This window comes from Corythoichthys intestinalis, chromosome 17 (assembly GCF_030265065.1).
Source record: "Corythoichthys intestinalis isolate RoL2023-P3 chromosome 17, ASM3026506v1, whole genome shotgun sequence".
Classification (NCBI taxonomy): domain Eukaryota; kingdom Metazoa; phylum Chordata; class Actinopteri; order Syngnathiformes; family Syngnathidae; genus Corythoichthys; species Corythoichthys intestinalis.
This window is the reverse complement of record NC_080411.1, coordinates 18,170,327-18,189,898: the sequence shown is the minus strand read 5'-3', so window position 1 is coordinate 18,189,898 and position 19,572 is coordinate 18,170,327. Positions and strand designations below refer to the sequence as shown.

The 19,572-nt window shown below is 37.7% G+C and overlaps 1 protein-coding gene across 1 annotated transcript in view; it reads right to left on the bottom strand.

Annotated features, from left to right (window-relative positions):
- Positions 1 to 15,999, bottom strand: part of LOC130905868 (mucin-17-like) — a 37,319-nt gene extending 21,320 nt beyond the window's left edge. The window contains exons 1-3 of the mRNA XM_057819616.1: positions 15,731 to 15,999; positions 15,552 to 15,662; positions 15,359 to 15,468 (exon numbers count right to left, since the gene is read on the bottom strand). Of these exons, the coding sequence (XP_057675599.1) occupies positions 15,359 to 15,468; positions 15,552 to 15,662; positions 15,731 to 15,884 (375 nt within the window). The 5' untranslated portion in view covers positions 15,885 to 15,999. The remainder of the gene's footprint in view (positions 1 to 15,358; positions 15,469 to 15,551; positions 15,663 to 15,730) is intronic.
- Between the last annotated feature and the right edge of the window lie 3,573 nt (positions 16,000 to 19,572).

Below are 19,572 nucleotides of genomic sequence, written 5' to 3'. Positions count from 1 at the left end.
CGGGCTGGATTTTTTAGGCCCAAACTAAAAAAAAAAAAAAAAAAGGACATGCGTATTCATACAGTCAACGGGACTAAACATACAATCATCCTGCTTCATGTGGTGATGCGCGATAAATCATTTCTTACTGTTAACGTACCAAATCTTATTTTATTGTCCTGACAGCAGGCTTTATTTCTTTTCATGGACATAAGTAAACTGGCATATTGACGCATTCACAAATCACACGATCTGTAAATTCGCTGTCTACAGACACGTCGCGCTCTACTCGCCGAAGCGGTGTTGGATTTAGCGGTGAGGGTGGATTTTAATTCCTCATAACGCCACATGATTATCGCGCATTCCTCCTCCGTGAAGTAAGGTGCCCGTGCCATCGTCACAAGTCGTGTTTGACTCTGGTCTCCGCCCCCTTTTATGTGAATGCGCAGTAACTCTGACTGGGTTGACACAGGTTCGACTAATCAACCTCATAATCAGCGTCGTAGCACAGATTGACCACAAACTAGATAACCAGGTTTTGTCAACTCTGGTTACCCGCTGGTAAGCAGGATTACTTCTGAGGAGGTTGAACTGTATTCGTAGTATGGGCCGCAGGTCTCCAAGTCCATTTAGAATACAACCCAGGAAAAAATGAATCGGCAGTCTCTGAGGAGATTCGTGCAGGCAGTCGTTTCATTTTGTAGAAAAACAGACACGTTACAAAGCTAAATTCATTTCAAATGGCAACTTTCTGGCTTGAAGAAACACTAAAACAAAACAAGAAAAAAGATGTGGTTGTCGGAAACAGTTATTTTTAGACCAAGCCGAAAGGAAAAAAATGAGAGAATCACCATGTTAATTTTTATTATCAAACTTCTTCAAGAAGGTAAACGATCATGCAGTGTTGCAATAGATGGGTTGTTCAGAGTCAACAGTCTCTAAAATCTCGACCAAGTACAAACAACACTGTTAAAGGTAAGCATAATGGTTGACCAACGTGGTGCTACAAAGTACTCTTGTTGTAGTGTTGCGTTTTCATGATTTTCCCCCTTAACAATTGATTCAATCATTTTTTTTGACAAAAGATAACAGTTACCGACAACCAATGTTACCTCTAAGCTGTGCACGTGCGCAATTGCGCACTGCTTGCATACTCAGCGCACAAAAAAATCTATGCAGTGCACAAAATAAAATTCAACAGAAACTTATTGTAGCGTCACTAGGACTACCGTCAGCGCCGCAGTGATATGTCAGCGTGACACTCCTATTGGTGCGTTCCATACGGCAACACGACACTCCCATTGGTAGGTTACTTACTACACCACCATTGTATATATTAGGGCTGTCAAACGATTACAATTTTTAATCGAGATAACCACAGCTTAAGAATGAATCGTAATAAATTGCAATTCAAACCATCTCTTAAATACGCCATATTTTTCAGTAAATTATTGTTGGAATGGAAAGACAAGACACAAGACGGATATATACATTCAATATACTGTACATAAGTACTGTATTTGTTTATTAAAACAATAAATCCACAAGATGGCATTAACATTATTTCTGTTAAAGGGATCCACGGATAGAAAGACTTAGAGGAATAAAGATAAATGTTAGTACAAGTTATACTAATTGTATATTAAAACTAGGGCTGTCAAACGATTAAAATCTTTAATCGAGTTAATCACAGCTTAAAAATTAATCTCAATTAATCGCAATTCAAACCATCGTCATATTTTTCTGTAAATTATTGTTGGAATGGAAAGATAAGACAAGACAGATATATACATTCAACATACTGTACATAAGTACTGTATTTGTTTATTATAACAATAAATCAACAAGATGGCATTAACATTATTAACATTCTGTTAAAGCGATCCATGGATAGAAAGACTTGTAGTTCTTAAAAGATAAATGTGAGTACAAGTTATATTTTGTATTAAAACCCCTCTTAATGTTTTCGTTTTGATAAAATTTGTAAAATTTTCAATCAAAAAATAAACTAGTAGCTCGCCATTGTTGATGTCAATAATTACACAATTCTCATGGTGCTTAAACCCATAAAATCAGTCGCACCAAAGCGCCAGCAGAGGGAGACAAAAAACAAGTAACAAGTGGCATGACACTGCTGTCGTTTTTTAAAATCTGTTTGAACGGGGCATGTGCGTTAATTGCGTCAAATATTTTAACGTGATTAATTTAAAAAATTAATTACCGCCCGTTAACGCGATAATTTTGACAGTCCTGATTAAAACTCCACTTAATGTTTTTTCGTTTTAATAAAATTTGTAAAATTTTCAATCAAAAAAATAAACTAGTAGCCTGCCATTGTTGGCGTCGCCGAGCGGTGACGTCACATGGGCTCCCTGCCGTTCTCCCAGTGTCTAACTACGTAAGGTAGTGATTGAAATACACCACAAGGTGTCAATGGCGAGTTTAAAATTACTTAGAAATCAAGCCAATGGGTGTGTTTTGTCCCTCGACTGACACCGTAGTTCTCTGTTTACTGGTCCATGCGTAGTGCTTCACGGTCATTTGAGTGCTGGCTTCACAACATACGAGACTTGTGATAGTTTATATATTGTGACTAAATATTGCCATCCAGTGTATTTGTTGAGCAAACGAAATGTTTGAATAGAGTTTGACCAAAGTCTGAGTAAGTTTTATGTGTATTTTGTAGGGCTGTCAAAATTATCACGTTAACGTGCGGTAATGAATTTTTTTAATTAATCACGTTAAAATATTTGACGCAATTAACGCACATGTCCCGCTCAGAAAGTATTCTGCCTTTTGGTAAGTTTTACAGCAAGGCTCTTTGTGCTGTCCAACAGCGAACTCTTGTGGTCGCTTTGCGACATGGTTTATTGTTTTCAGTCCAGTTCAATATGGCTGCACGACGTCTTGGGCTGATAATGTTGTGCTTATATGATCCTTGGACAAGATTTGTCCGTAAGTATGGTTGTTGTAAAGAATGTACATATTATGTTAGTAAGCGAAATGTTATATTTTTTGTATGAGACGCTTTTTGTTTATGTTTAGTGAACCTGTATAGCGTGCTAAGCTAACGTTGTTGCTAATGCAATGCTTGTGTACTTTTTTTTTTTTTTGTAGTTTTACGACAATCTAAAGAGGACAATGGTTTGAGGCTATTTTATTAATAAATCAGATGAAAAAGGAAGTAGTCTAATTATTAAGGCGTCGTTCACTAGCTGTCTAGCTTTGGAAAAAGTAGACGCTTCGGAGTGAGGACAGCATTGACAGATTTAAATGACAGTAGAGTGAAATGCCCACTACAGTCCTTATGTACCGTATGTTGAATGTATATATCCATCTTGTGTCTTATCTTTCCATTCCAACAATTTATTTTACAGAATATATATATAATTTACAGAAAAATATGGCATATTTTATAGATGGTTTGAATTGCGATTAATTGCGATTAATTACGATTAATTAATTTTTAAGCTGTAATTAACTCGATTAAAAATTTTAATTGTTTGACAGCCCTAGTATTTTGCATAGCTATTTTGATTGGGAATCCCAGTTCTCTTTGCATTGTTGTTTGACTGTGTGAGAATAGGGCCTCATTAATACAAATTGAAGCGCTTTTCTTCTTGTGAACATTTTTTTTGGAGAGATATGAATATTATTTGTTGTGCTTTCACTAAATGATACTTAAGTTTGTTGTGAAGGAGTTGCCGAAGCTTATGCCAGTAAACGGCGCGGTCCAATGAACGCCCGTGTCCACTCGCCTTTCTCTGCCTCTAAGCTCTCAATGTACAAAAAACGTCATCATTGTAATCTGAGGCATTGAGGGAATGCATGAGTGGGTCATTCCGTGCATGCGTTAAATGCGTCAAATATTTTAACGTGATTAATTTTAAAAATTACCGCCCGTTAACGCGATAAATTTGACAGCAATAGTATATATAGCTGGGAATATGAGATTCTGACAGTATGATAAATTTAACCCAAAATATTATAGGTATGCGGTATTATATTAGAGCAACATATTATAATTAACGCTCTAAAATGTGTTACTTTGAGATATCCATTGAACAGGATTTTTATTTTTCAAAACATTAGCCTCCCACGATTAACCCTGTATGGGCCGGTTTTTGCTTTATCTTTTTCAAAATCAAATCTATTACGGTGTAATGTGGCTTTGTATTTAATGTTGGCGATGAGAGACTAAAAATTAATTTATGAGATAATATTGATTCATTTCTTTGAGTTGCCATTCAAAATGACTCGCTTTGGGTCACGTTTTTTTCTCCAAAATGAAACTGCATGAACGTCTTTAGAGACCAACGAATCCATCATTATTGCCAGGGGTTGTATTCCCGTTAAAAGTTGTTCTCAGTGACACAGTGAATTGAGTAATTATGAATTATTTATTCATTTTGGCAGTTCTAGCCGTCAACCGGTTGTGAAGACAGATAAAGGGTAATATTGCCAACTAGCGGCGTTTGGTGGCCACTCTCGTTCTGAGTGTTCGACAAGTTCATTTTAAATACAGCACTGCAGAAGGATTGGATGGATTGGATGTCAATGGAACTGAAAGATGTCAAAACAAATACACTGTGGTAATGGCAGGGGTGACATTTCACGCGGGGCGGTTATTTTTCGGCACAAACCCGGATATTTGAGTGGCAAATTAAGAGCGCTGTGCTTCAAACTCGTCCTGTTTATGAAAGTTGATTGTCATATGCTGGCGTTGTGCAGTAACAAGCAGACGTGACATCTGTGGCGTTTGCTAACTTTTTTAATGTGCGCACACACTAGATATCATTAAATAGCAAACTAGATGTGCTACGTCCCATGCCATTGGCTACGTGAGCCCAGAGTGATTATGGGACACGACATCCATATACTACATCGATGAATTATAAACCGCCATGACTGAATGGAAGTTAAGAAGGCCAAATCAATCCATACCAGTGACTATAGATAATGCTGCAAATATTGTTAATTCAGTGCGTGACACAGATGGATTCGGACCACAAATAGGATGTCTTGCTCATGTAGTAAACCCAGCTGCTAAGAGAGCTGTAGCAATAAACAGTGTCAGTGTCGCCTCACTTTACAAGCAGTAAAGATTGTTCTCAGCACTTTTATACTAAATTTCTTCAGATCAGTAAGAAGTAAGCACCTTGATATTATGCACTAAAATGCATGCTTATATGATGGCAATTTAATTTTTGCTCATTTGCAAAAAAAATTTTTTTTTCAGTATCGAAAATCGTACCGAACCGTGACTTAACTGTATCGTTGCATCCGTATGGAACACCATTGCAGAAGCTACGAGGGGAAAAGTTTTCATTTGCCTAAATGCTTAAGTTATTAACTGCAATTGTATTTTTTTTTCTTGGAAAACACATTTATTCTGTGTTTCTGTGCGGTATTAATATTGTTGTCTTTTACTTAAGAAGCATTGTCTACTGTTTTTAGTTGTGATTTCTTATCGCGTTTAAATGGGTGTACTTGATCTATTAATATATACTGCATTCTCACTGTATTATTGTAAATTGGTTTTAAAAAAAATTGGGGGGGGGGGGCGCAATAATATCGCAAGAATTTATGAGATGAATTATCACACACTAAAATTTCTTATTGCGACAGGCCTAATTAGAAGTTTTTTTTTTTCGGCCAGCAGCCACTCTAAGTAATGTGAAAGCCTTAATAGGAAACTGCTTCAACAAAAGTGTCGTCCACTATGTCAATGTTAATTAAACTGAGGAAAATAGTGTCCTCTGCTCAATTGTAAGAAATGTAGTGAACCAAGGTTTGCCCCCTTCTCCCCAGTTTTCATTTTTATTTTGCTTATGTGGTCTTAAAGCAGCCCAAAGGAGATTTCATTTTTTGTTGAGTTTGGCTGTGCTTGTGGACAAAAGCAGTCGTGTTTTTCCTCAATGAAGACTTGATTTTTATCTATTTTTGGTAAACAATTTTGAGTGGGATTAAGGCAAATGTTTATTTATTTATTTATTTTGCATTCCTGGAGAGTTAAGAGATGATTAACAATTTTGTATTTCTTAGTATGTTAATACCCAAGTTTGTGTTCAAATATTGTAATTTAAATTTGCAAATAAAAGTAAAATTTTTAAAAATGTTTTAGTAGTTTTGGAAAGAAAGGTTTGAATCGAACAGTATCACCTGAACCTATACATATGCACTGCAAAAACCCATCTCCTTAAAACTGAAAAAAACGTTAAATTCCCTTGTTTTCAGTATAAATCTACTAGAAATAAGTGAAATTATCTGCCAGTGTTTCAAGTAAATTTTACTCAGATTTCTTGAAATTAGAATAGCTAGCTGAAAGTAAGCTTAACAGACTTATTTTAAGCAAAAATCTTTATTTAATATTAAAAAACTTGTGTGTCAAGAATATATATTGTTCAAAACATTATTTGAAAGCATTTTGGGGGGGATTTAGGAGAAAAATGACCAATTTTAAAATTTTTGGGCTCAATAAGAACAAATGGTATTTACTAAAAGTAAGTGGAAGAATCTGACACATTAATCTAACTAGCCTTTAAAACTCAAAACAAGATTACAAAATATTTAGACTAGATTTAAAATTATGTTATACAGGAAATTTAAAGTGTGAAAGTTAATATAAGTCAATACAGATTTATTTTGCATTAATCATTTAGCCTATCAATTAATTAGGTTCTTATTGGTGAGAAATGTAGCCCTGACCGCCGTTCACCCAGTCTGTTTGGTCATATTAATGTTCCGTCCCCAGCAAAAAGTGTACATGCAGGTTGTGCTGTTATATCGTTCCTACCAACGTTGATACCAAACCTACGCCCATGGTATAATGAGTTGTTATATTGGTAATTTAGATTGTCTTCTCATATGTTGTAAGGATACAATAGACCCTACCAATATTAAGTTAATTATTTTGTTATTATGTTCAGACTCATATTTATTCCTTTTCACTTGATAGAAGTGCCGGTCCATTTTTTTCCCCTCAAGTGCACATTTGATTGGCTGATGACTAGACACCCCCCCCCCCCCCACGGACACACACACACACAGCCTCGACAGATTCATGTCGACAACATGCCGCCTCCTCCGAAGAGGAGGGATATTTTTTTTTTTTTTTTCAGCCAGCAGCAGCTAGGCCAGGCTGTCGCGATAATTTTAGTGTGCAATAATTTGTCTCATAAATTATTGCGATATGAGATATTATTGCGCTCCCCCAATTTTTTTTTTAAACCAATTTACAATAACACAGTGAGAATACACTATATATTAATAGATCAAGTACACCCATTTAAACGCGATAAATGTTTACTCTTAAATCCAAAAATACTTTTTAAGAAATCACAACTATAAAAAAAATAGAGCATACCTCTTAAGTAAAAGACAACAATATTAATACCGCACAGAAACACAGCATAAATGTGTTTTTCAAGAAAAAAAAAATAAAATTGCACTTAATAACTTAAGCATTTAGGCAAATGAAAACTTTTCCCCTCATAGCTTCTGCAATGATGTTCCATAGGGATTCAACAATACACTTAAGTCATGGTTCGGTACGATTTTCGATACGGGGAAACAATTTTCGATCCGATTCAATACATTTAATGCTCTGAAAAAAAGAAAAAAACAATTATATTTTTGTTTCGGGTTTTTTTTTTTTTTTTTTTGGGCCAACGAGCAACGCTTAAATTGCCTCATATAAACATGGATTTTAGTGCATAATATTTATGTGCTTACTTCTTGCTGATCTGAAAAAGTTTTGCATAAATGGGCTGAGAACAATTTTTACTGCTTGTAAAGTGAGGCGGGGCACACTGTTGATTGCTACAGCTCTCTTAGCAGCTAGGTTTACTACATGAGCAAGACATCCTATTTGTGGTCCGAATCAATCTGTGTCACGTACTGAATCAACATTATTTGCAAAATTATCTATAGTCACTGGTATGGATTGATTTGGCCTTCCTAACTTCCATTCAGTCATGAAAGTTTAGAATTCATCAATGTAGTATATGGACTACGTGTCCCATAATCACTCTACAGCGTCCCCCCAGGATTGATAAATCTAAATTCAAGAATTTTAAGACCTTTTTTAATGCCATTTCAACTGAAAATTAATACTTTTCTCGCACCCATTATTTAGATAATATTGAATCATATTAAAAAAATAAAGTACTGAACATCAAATTTAACCTCAATTACTAAGTGTGTTTGACAAAAGAATGCACATTTATCGAAGATACAATTAAAACGTTTAAATATAAGGTCTTTCAGAATTCTTTTTCCCAGGATAAAATGGATTTTACACTGTTATTGTAAAGCAACTTCAGAAATTACATTTGCAATACAACAGGTTTCTCTTTTAAGAGGACCTAGTCAAAGTGGTAGATAGGTGACTTTCAAGTTGGCCACCTTAACTGTAAAGTGCTTGCAATTGGCAGTGAAAGTTTAAAAAACAGCCACTAAATGTAGGTAGTTTACCATTAATAACCACAAAATAAAAAAGCTACACATGACCATTTCCCTTGGTAATCGTTTTTTCGAATCACATTACAAGAAGTATACAAAACACATGTTAATCCTTTGTTAGCTATTGAAGACATTTCTTTTAATCAGATACAGAAAATCCATACTCTCATTTAATCAAGAAAAACATTTAAATATACCAGGAGGTGTTTTACTATCACCTACATTATAATTTGCCTATCACCATGCCATGTTATTCAGATCAACGTTACCCCGCACTTGTTCCAATAATAGACCGTGTCAATCGTGTTGTGTATCTGAGAGTGATGATGAATCTACGACTCCGGTTTATCCATGCTAAGGCTAGCGCACCTGCCAATACCCCATTGAACATGGCTAACTCTTGATTTAAAACTACGAAATTCACATTCATTCGAAAGGCAAACCGTGCAGAAATACATTATTGCATCTAACACATTTTAATTGGAGAAATTGGCAACTTACTTTGAAATGTTAAGCAGGTCCACTGCCTTCGCATGACCCATAAACTGCGACCCAAAGTATCTGGATGCGACTTGGTCGCCGATCCAATACCTCACATGCTGGTCCAACTGTTTGGACTTGGTTGTCTTGTTGAGGCTTTCGTCGAACATAACAACTAAGGCATCTGAGCAGTTCCTTGCGTTAGCACACAGTACTGTGCGATTGCCTGCTGTTATGATGTTGATGCTAATGATGCTAACGGCGCGCACGCACGAGGTGCAGTGCATCGTAAAAATTCTACACGTCATCTTCGTTATGGATTTAAAAAAAAAAAAAAAAAAAAATCGTCACGGATATTATTTAGGATGCACTGAGATGTTCTTGAAAATTAAAACCACGGTGAAAAAATTCCAGACTTACGACAGCTAATTTAATACTTTTAATACCTTTAATAATGGAAAACTAAATTCAATGCTTTTTTAATACTTTTAATAACCCACGGGTACCCTGACTCTGGGCTCACGAAGCCAATGGCATGAGATGTAGTTCATCTAGTTTGCTATTTCATGATATCCAGTGTGTGCGTGCATTAAAAAAGTTAGCAAACGTCGCTGAAGTCACGTCTGCTCATTACTGCACAACACCGGCATATGACAATCGACTTTCATAAACAGGACTAGTTTGAAGCACAGAGCTCTTAATTTGCCACTCAGTGTTCCTCATTTCCATTCAGCTGTCTATTGTCAAAGCGAGGTTGTTTGTAGCAGCCAAGTCGGTAACAATGTTTTGGCAGATTTCGTTGTAAATATCTGGCATTGTGCCAAAAAATAGCCGCCCCGCGTGAAATGTCACACCTGACGGGAGCACCCACACGTCAACAACACCGGCGCGCCGGAGATGGGCGCAGTCAATCCGAAGCACTGACGCGGCCGGTATACGTTGAACAATAGGATATAATGGGAACGATTGGCTCCGGCGCTATTTTTTGCCAGATCTGGAACGAAGATGCATTTTGTGCAGTTGGTAACAAGGAATCCGAACTTTTAACAGCACGCCTGCCGCACGCGAGGCGATAAATCACACTGGAAAAATGACCGCCTTCATTTTTATTTATTGTGCGATAAATGGAATTATTGCATATTGCGACAGGCTTAGCAGCAGCCACTGCAAGTAATGTAAAAAGACGTTAATGTTGTGGAGGTGGGGGGAAACGCCACTAATTTTGCTACTGAAAGTCCGACCAGCATCAGAGTTAGAATGACAAACTGTGTGAACTTGCTAACCTGCTATACTACTGCGGTCAGTCCAGCCAATGAAGTCAAGCTAGCTGTCCCTCATTTGGATCATTGTTTGCATTATGTGCATTACGGTAATGCAATGCAGTGACCTCAGAGTGCAAGTCCATTTATTAAAAGAGCTATCCAAGAATGGGTCCACTTCAAAAGGATACTGACATGAACATGAACTGACATGAAAGAAAAACTGAAATTAAATCACACATCAGAATTTATGAGAGTACTTTGGTTCAAGTCTTGGGGTAGTCTAATATGACTCAGAAGTAAGATCGGCCCTTGGATTTCTGATTCTTTTTCGTTTTTTCATTCACTTTTATATTACAATATTTTACTTTGAGTCTTGGGGTGCTCCAGTGTCCCCCAGAAGTGGACCCATTCTTGGATAACTTCCCATTATTTTGATAAAGCGACTTGCACTTCAAAATGTTTTAGTAGATTTGAAAACAAAGGTTTGAATTGAACGTTGTATCACCTGAACCAATACACATTAAAGTTAGGATAAGTCAATACAGATTTATTTTGCATTGATCATTTAGCCTATCAATTAGTTTGGTTCATATTCGTGACAAATGTAGCCTTGACCACTTTTCAATAATTTAATCATAAACGTTTGGTCTTACTAATGTCCCATTCCCCAGCAAAAAGTGTACATGCAGGTTATGCTGTTATATCGTCCCTTCCAATGTTGAGACCAAACCTACGTCCTTGGACAGAACATACTATAGATGCCTTAAGAAAATACTTAAACGTAATATCAAATAAGGGTGGTTTAAATATGCTACGTCAACAGATCAATCCACTTTAAAGCTGCCACAAGACAACAGTGCTTAAAAGTATAAGAGGGAAACACATGCAAAAAGTATTTTGAGGCAATGAAAATGTAATAAAAGACTCAATAAAAACACATAGTAAGCACTCGCCGCTTTTAACCGATGTGCGCACATGTTGAACGTCTCGCTGCGTAGAAGGAATTGGAGTAAACCGGGAGTGTTTGTCTAGTGACAGTGAAAAACTACGTCATCATCCCTAGCGTCCATTGGCCTGCATAAAACATGGCGCCCTCCGTAGGTTAATACATGTACTAAATATTATAGATTTTTAAATCAATGGCAATATTTTATGCTTCTCTAAAAACATTTTAGTATAAGAACAAATGTGGCTTATTAGAGCCTACAAGTCGAAGTCCGAGGTTCCCTTTAAAAATAGACTGCATGGTTTGATGCTTCCATCTACCAATTAACTTGCAATTGTATCCCTTTTAATTAAAAAAAAAAAAAAATTATCAGTCTTTGTTAGCTGGTGAAGTTTTGTGCTTGTACGCTACATTCATTCACATCCTGGTCATCTCCTGAGAGCTAAAGCCCCCCCACCCCCGTTCTTAAAACCTAGTGACGCCCCTGGATTGGACGTCTACTAGTGGGGAAACTCGTGTCAGTTCACAACAGGAATGAGATGACGCCAAGGGCTTAGGTTTGCATAGGAACGGTAGGGACATAACAGTACCAACTTTTAAGGAAGCTCAAATTGTCCCCACCAACTTTTAAGCAACCTTATTTGCATGATTTCATGTTTCATGACTTCAGTTATATAGGTAATTTACATTTTTAGTTATTATTATTATTATTAAGGGAATCATTTTCAGTATGTTCAGACTTACATTTACCCCTTTCACTTGCTGAATGTGCAGTCCACCCCCCCCCCCCCCCCACACACACACACACAAACATACAGTTGATTGGCTGATGACCTATACAACATGTCAGAAACATGCCGCCTCCTCCGCCCCTTTCGAAGAGCAGTGATATTAGGTTTTTTTTCCGGCCAGCAGCAGCAGCAGCCACTTTTTTGTTGTTATTAAGCCTGTCACAATATGCAATAATTCCATTTATCGCGCGATAAATAAAAATGAAGGCGGTAATTTTTCCGCTGCAATTTATCGCCTCGCGTGCGTGCGCGCGTGCAGCAAGCATGCTGTTAAAAGTTCGGATTCCTCGTTACCAACTGCGCAAAATGCATCTTCGTTTCGTTCCAGGTCCGGCAAAAACTAGCGCCGGAGCCAATTGTTCCCATTATATCCTATTGTTCAACGTATACCGGCAGCGTCAGTGCTCCGGAGTGACTGTGGACCATCTACGGCGCGCCGGTGTTGTTGACGTGTGGGCGCTCCCGTCAGGAGTGACATTTCACGCGGGGCAGCTATTTTTCGGCACAACACCGGATATTTACAACGAAGTCCGCCTAAACATTGTTACCGACTTGGCTGCTACGAACAACCTCGCTTTGACAACGAACAGCTGAATGAAATTAAGAGCGCTGTGCTTCAAACTCTGCCTGTTTATGAAAGTCGATTGTCATATGCTGGTGTTGTGTAGTAATGAGCAGACGTGACTTCAGCGGCGTTTGCCAACTTTTTTAATGCGCCCACACACTAGATATCATGAAATGGCAAACTAGATGTGCTACGTCCCATGCTATTGGCTACGTGAGCCCAGAGTGATTATGGGACACATAGTCCATATACTACATCGATGAAATCGCCAAATCAATCCATACCAGTGACTATGGATAATGTTGCAAATATTGTTAATTCAGTACGTGACACAGATGGATTCAGACCACAAATAGGATGTCTTGCTCATGTAGTAAACCTAGCTGCTAAGAGAGCTGTAGCAGTCAACAGTGTGCCCTGGCTCACTTTACAAACAGTAAAGATTGTTCTCAGCACTTTTATACAAATTTTTTGAGATCAGTAAGAAGTAAATAAATAGCATAACAAATATTATGCACTAAAATGCATGTTTATATGATGGCAATTTAATTTTTGCTCGTTAGCAAAAAAAAAAAAAAAAAAACCCGAAACAATTTTTTTTTTTTTTTTTTTTTTTACAGAGCATTAAATGTATTGAATCGGATCGAAAATCGTGTCCCCCGTATCAAAAATCGTACCGAACCGTGACTTAACTGTATCGTTGCAACCCTATGGAACACTGCAGAAGCTATGATGGGAAAAGTTTTCATTTGCCTAAATGCTTAAGTTATTAAGTGCAATTTTTTTTTTTTAAACACACTTTATTTATTGTGTGTTTCTGTGCGGTATCAATATTGTTGTTTTTTACTTAAGAGGCATAGTCTATTGTTTTTAGTTATGAGTTCTTAAAAAGTATTTTTGAATTTAAGAGTAAATATTTATTGCGTTTAAATGGGTGTACTTGATCTGTTAATATATACTGTATTCTCACTGTGTTATTGTAAATTAGTTTTTTTAAAAAATTGGGGGGGCCAATAATGTCGCATATCGCAATAATTTATGACAATAATTATCGCACACTAAAATTTGTTATCGCGACAGGCCTAGTTGTTATCACTTTTTATTTTACTTATGTGGTCTTAAAGCAGCCCAAACGAGCTTTAATTTTTTTTTTTTTAATTAATTTTTTTATTTATTTATTTTATTTTTGCAGTGCTTGTCGACAAAAGCATTAGCGTTTTACCTAAAGGAAGGCTACATTTTATTTTGGTTATTCCCTGACCATGTTTATTTTTTTTTGCATTCCTGGATAGTTAACAAGTTTGTATTTATTGCGAGTGTTAATATAATTTAACTTGCGTTCAATTATTGCAATTTAAAATTCACAAATAAAATCAAGACATTTATTCTGGTTTTTAAAATGCTTCTTTAGTAGTTTTTGAAAACAAAAGTTTGAACGGTGTACGGTAATTGAATTAAGACATATGAACGTTAGTATAATAGATTTATTTTTGCATTGATCGTTTAGCCTATCAATTGGGCGTAAGCGGATTTTAAGGGGGGCCAAGGCCCCCACTGGTGGCTGAAAAATAACTGCATGAAATTGACTTTCCTATATACATATATAAAAGGTGTAAAGCAATAAAACTGCAACAAAAATGAATGAAATGAACAAAACAATATATTTTGATAATGGGTCAAAATTATTTTTCGAACAGATCATGTGACTAGCACCTTAGAATGTCATTTACATTGCATATAATTTAAAAAAAATTAGGGCAGGGCAATTTTATTTTTTAAATTTTTTTTCTTTGATTGAAAACATTTTTTTGGGTTGAAGCAAGTTTTTTTGGGATTGAATGATTTAGACTCATATGTCCTACACATAATATGGCCCAAACACAAAAAGGATTGCTTCAATCAAATAAAACTTTTTCAATGAAAAATTAAGTGTTCAAATGCAAATTTTGAAACGTCAAATATTTTTTCGCGTTCAAAAACGTTTTCTATATTTGAAATTTTAAAGTTTTTTTTTTTTTGATTGAAATGATTTTTCCTTTTGAAAAAATTTTTGTTTTTGTTTTGTTTTTTTGCCTGAAACAACTTATTTTTTTGATTGAATAAAGACAACGTCCTAGCCAAAACGTGGCCCAAACACAAATCAATACTACTTCAATCAAAAAAAGATGCTTCAATCAACAACAACAACAAAAAACTTGACCCCAATCAAAAAAATTCAAAGAAAAATAGCTTTCACGTGCATTTTTTTGAGTTTCCAATTTATTTTTGCATTCAGATTTTTTTTTAGTTTGAAGATTTTTTTTCATTGAAAATACATATTTTGATCGAGGCAACTTTTTTTTTTTTTTTGATTGAATAATAAAGACACAAATCTACCTCCATATAACTCCATCCAGGGGGAACAATTTTTGACTGGGATAACTACATTGGCACGACAACGGCGGGCGTACCATATTCAATGGATGACGATCTTGGCGAAAAGTATTGCCTAAGCAGCCGGATTTAGAATCCCCCTCAAGAATGATGGGAAACAAAAACCCCTCATTGTCAACTTATTATTATAAATATTCTTGTAAATTTTATTGCTGACACTGCGTTTCAGGGTCATCAACATGTTGTGCCCCCCTGCCTCAAAAGTCAAACTCCGCCTATGCAATTAGGTTCATATTTGTCAGAAATGTAACCCTGACTCCAGTTCACCCAATTGGTATTATTAATGTCCCGTCCCCAGCAAAAAGTGTACGTGCAGGTTATGCCGTTTTATAGTCCCCACCAAAGTTGAGACAAAACCTACACCCTTGGATGACGCCACGCGATTGGACGTCTATCGCCGTCAATGGAGGTGAAGACGTGAACAAACCCACGCACGTACCTGGAGGCGCAGGTACTCGCTGCTGTAAGGCAGTCGGAGCAGCAGCACCGGACCGAACCTCCGAACGGAAGCGTCAGAGCCGTCGGGCAGCGCCAGCAGCCGAATCCCGTCTGCATGCGGGCAGAAGCAAAGAGTTGCTCAATCCCGCTCACGACCGAAGCGGAAGTCCGCCACTGGATTAGACCGGACTCACCTGAGAGTCTTGCTTTGGCGTGTCTCACCAGTGACAAACGGAGCCAAAGCGTCGCGTTGCTGCAGCGGAATTGCGGCCGGGCCAGGTCCAAAGAACCTTCACGTCCTGACACTGAAGCACACAAACGGGTTCGGCGAGAAAACTCGGGAGACAACTTGGCCGCGTTAGTTCTTTTTTACCTGCCGTAAACTTCCACACGGGGACCGGGAAGAACCCCGAAGCACCTGATCGCGCGTCCCTATCCCTGCCGGTTCCGTCCGCTGTGCCGAGGCCGACTAGAATCACGGCGGTGACCCAAAGCCAGACCTCCGTCCACCCAGAAGGTCCCGACATGGTCCGGTCGGGTCGGGTCAGGTGAGTGCTCTGCTTTGCTTTGGTTCGGGTCGAACGGTGCTGCTGCTGCTGCTGCTGGGTTCGGTTTGCTCGGCAAAAGCAAAGAAGAAGAAGAAGATCGACCCCTGACCTGGGATTTTTAAAAAAGTGCCCGTCTGTCCTGATTGGATCATTAGAAGTCGGCGAGTCCAATTAGGCAATTTCCCTAGTGGCCACTTGATTAGGCACCCCGGCAGCATTCTTTGAAAACCATCACAATGTTGACTTGTTGAAATGCAGTGTTACCAGGATGCCAGGTGTGGGTGGGCCACTTGTGGGTGGGCGTCTTACCTGGGGGGTTACAATGCTCAAGTAGGGCGAAATCCAGCGTAGGGCTACTGCACCTTAAAACATGTTTTGTTTTCTCCTTAGGCAAGGCAAGGCAAATTTATTTATATAGCACAATTCAACACAAGGCAATTCAAAGTGCTTTACATCACATGAAGATCATAAAAATCACATTTAAATCAATACAATGTAAAAACCAAGACAATCAAAATAGGAAATAAAATTATACATAAAAATCGCATTTAATCACAAATAGAATAAAAATAAATAAGAATAAAACAAAAACTACTACTACTAATAATAATTGTAATCAGCAATGGAGATAAGCACAAGAGGAATAGAAAGCAAGTAGATTGAAATATATAGATAGATAGATAGATAGATAGATAGATAGATAGATTTTTATTAACAGACTCAAGGTCCAACAAAACAACACAACAATAGATTAAAAGACAAAATAAAATAAAGAAATGGTAAAACAATAACACAGCACTGGGTCTCCTAACAACCTACATTTAAAAGGCACGTATACCAGTGCTTCCAAAACCGAGACAAGTAGCGTGTAAAGCTGTACAAAATGTTGGTCAGGCCCAACACAATCACATTTTCTGAACCATTCAGACGACTGATAAACTTAAACATGTATATCCTTAAAACAGACTGGAGGGTATTCACCCGAGCTGCTACAAACATTGCTGAAGCACTGGTCCATCTGGGCCTTTTTAACAAAATTCTTAGTGAATCATTATATGCCACTTGTAGTCTCTGGAAATGTCCTTTGTTATAATTAGACCACAGATGCGCAGTGTAGAGTGGTGTACAATAAGCCTTAAAAAGGGCCACCTTGACCTCATCCGAGCAGTGACCAAATTTACGGGAAAGGATATTAGCTTGGACATATAACGAACGGCACTGGCGAAATATGTCCTCATTGTCTGTCAGCGTGTCGGTGATCATATGGCCGAGATATTTCACCTGACTGCAGGACTTTAATTCTTGACCAGCCAACTTAAAGTCAGGGAAGACCATATGTTTATCCCCATTTGATCTTACGGTCATGACGACACTCTTAGCATCATTATATTTTATATCGTGTAGCTCCCCGTACCTGGCACACACAGTGAGCAGCTGCTGGAGACCGTTATGGATATGCAGTGCTAAACAAAAGGGTTTTTAGCCCTGATTCAAAGGGGCTAACAGTTTGAGCATACTTCAGACGTTCAGGTAACTTGTTCCAGAGGTGAGGAGCATAATAACTAAATGCTGCCTCACCCTGCTTGGTTCTTGTTCTAGGAACATGCAGGAGACCTTAAGATAACTGTTGCTGTGATGTGATCTAAACAAATAAAAGTTGATTTGATTTTATTTGACTTAGAACACATCCATAACTGAACAGTATCGACATGCAAGTGAAAATGTTTTTTTAGATAACCTATTGTGGTTCCTCGTTTTTATTATTATTATAGTTATTCTTTGTTCCACAGCCCCTTTGAGCTCAATTTGACCCCTTTAGAATGCTTCAAAATGCACCAAAATCGGCAGGCAGGTCAAGACAGGTGCAATGTTTGATACTGTGTAAAGCAGGGGTGTCCAAACTTTTTGCAAAGGGGGCCAGATTTGGTGTGGTAAAAATTGGGGGCCGACCTTGGCTGACGTCCTTTATGTAGAACAATATATTTAAGCAAATTTTAGCTAGCCATTCTGTGTGTCACATTGGCTTTATTATTTTTTTAATCAATAATTTCAACAATCTCGCAACTAGCCTTTGTGGTGTTCTCTTCGACTCTTGGGCTCTTGCGAAATACTGCTGCTCTGAAAGTGAACTAGCTTCAAGTTGCTTAAATTTCTCGCTACGTATCTTCCCTGTAATCTTGTCGTACATGTCAGCGTGTCTTGTTTGGTAATATCGCCTCACATTGAAATCTTTAAAAACAGCGACTGTCTTTTTGCAAATGAGGCAGACAGTTGTTGCGTATTTTAGTGAAGAATAGTAAAATTAGACTGACACTCGGTGGATCGTCTGGGTGCTTTGAGAATACTTGGAACCCTTTTTTGTTATATGTTAGGAGCACAGATTGTCATCTTGATATACATTTTTGAAATATGCCTGAAACCCCTCATAATATAGATGTACACTTTTGTTATTTAGCCTTTGTTCCTTTCCCCTTTAAAGGAAACTATAACAACCATACATGGGTTCGGAGATATGTGCTGGGGATTTCGGGGGACGGGGGGGAGGTTTTCGTCATGTTTTTTTTTCCCTCCATTTTCTTTTTGAGTTGGTTGTTCTGTTCGGTTTGATATATTAAAATAAAAGTTAAGGGGGATTTGATGACCTGATGATGGGCACATCTGCTGCTGTTTGCCTCTTTAATGTGGATTGTCCCACTTGCTTCTGATCCTCGAAAAAAAAAAACACACAAAAAAAAGTCCAATTTCCACCTATTCTTCCTTGAAGCGTCGGCCGTCGCAGTCAACTTTTTTGTTGTTGTTGATTGTCGCCATTTTAGAAAATTGGGAATAAAGGGTCACACGGGGTAATGTTGCTTAGAGTGCTGCTGCATTTTACTGGGTAAATGAGGAGTAGCATTTAGTGTGTAAGATACTTCATATGCTGGTAGCAGTACTGCTGACCAATTTATTAAGTCTGTGTGTGGGCCAGACATTATTGATTTTATGACAGAGGCTGGGGGCCAGATGAAATTTGACCACGGGCCGCGTTTGGCCTACGGGCCGGACTTTGGACATGTCTGGTGTAAAGGAAAATTCCAAATACACTATGTAGCGCCCCCTAGCAGTCATTCTTTTCCCGCCGACGCTTTGAGCCCTACTTTGACCACCTCGGAATGCTTCAAAACTCACCAAACTCAACAGCCAGGTGAACAGTGGTGAAAATTTTGATAAAATGTAAAAATAAATAAATAAATAAATAAAACAAAATATGCGTAAATGTATCTAGCGCCCCCTAGGAACAAAATCAACATTTCATTTCTTTTTTTATTTTATTTTTAAGGTGAAAGAGGAGGTAACAACACAAAGGTTAAAACTTAGAACACATCAGTACTATATGAATGGGACACCATACGCGGTGCCCAGACTGCCGTTAGTACTACTGTACATCCAGTTTTCTTTGGGTGGGCAGAGAGTGTCTGTGGGTGGACATGAGGAATGGGCAAAGATACCTGTGGATCACTGCAAGAAACTTGTGTCAAGCTATGCTTCACGGCTAAAGGATGTTGTACTAAGTACTAAAGTAAGTTAAGGGGTTGAATAATTTTGTCAATGAAGTAATCACAGAAAGACCTAAAATTTGAAATATTCGTAAAAGTATTTTTGGTTAATTCAGTAGTATTTGTTTATT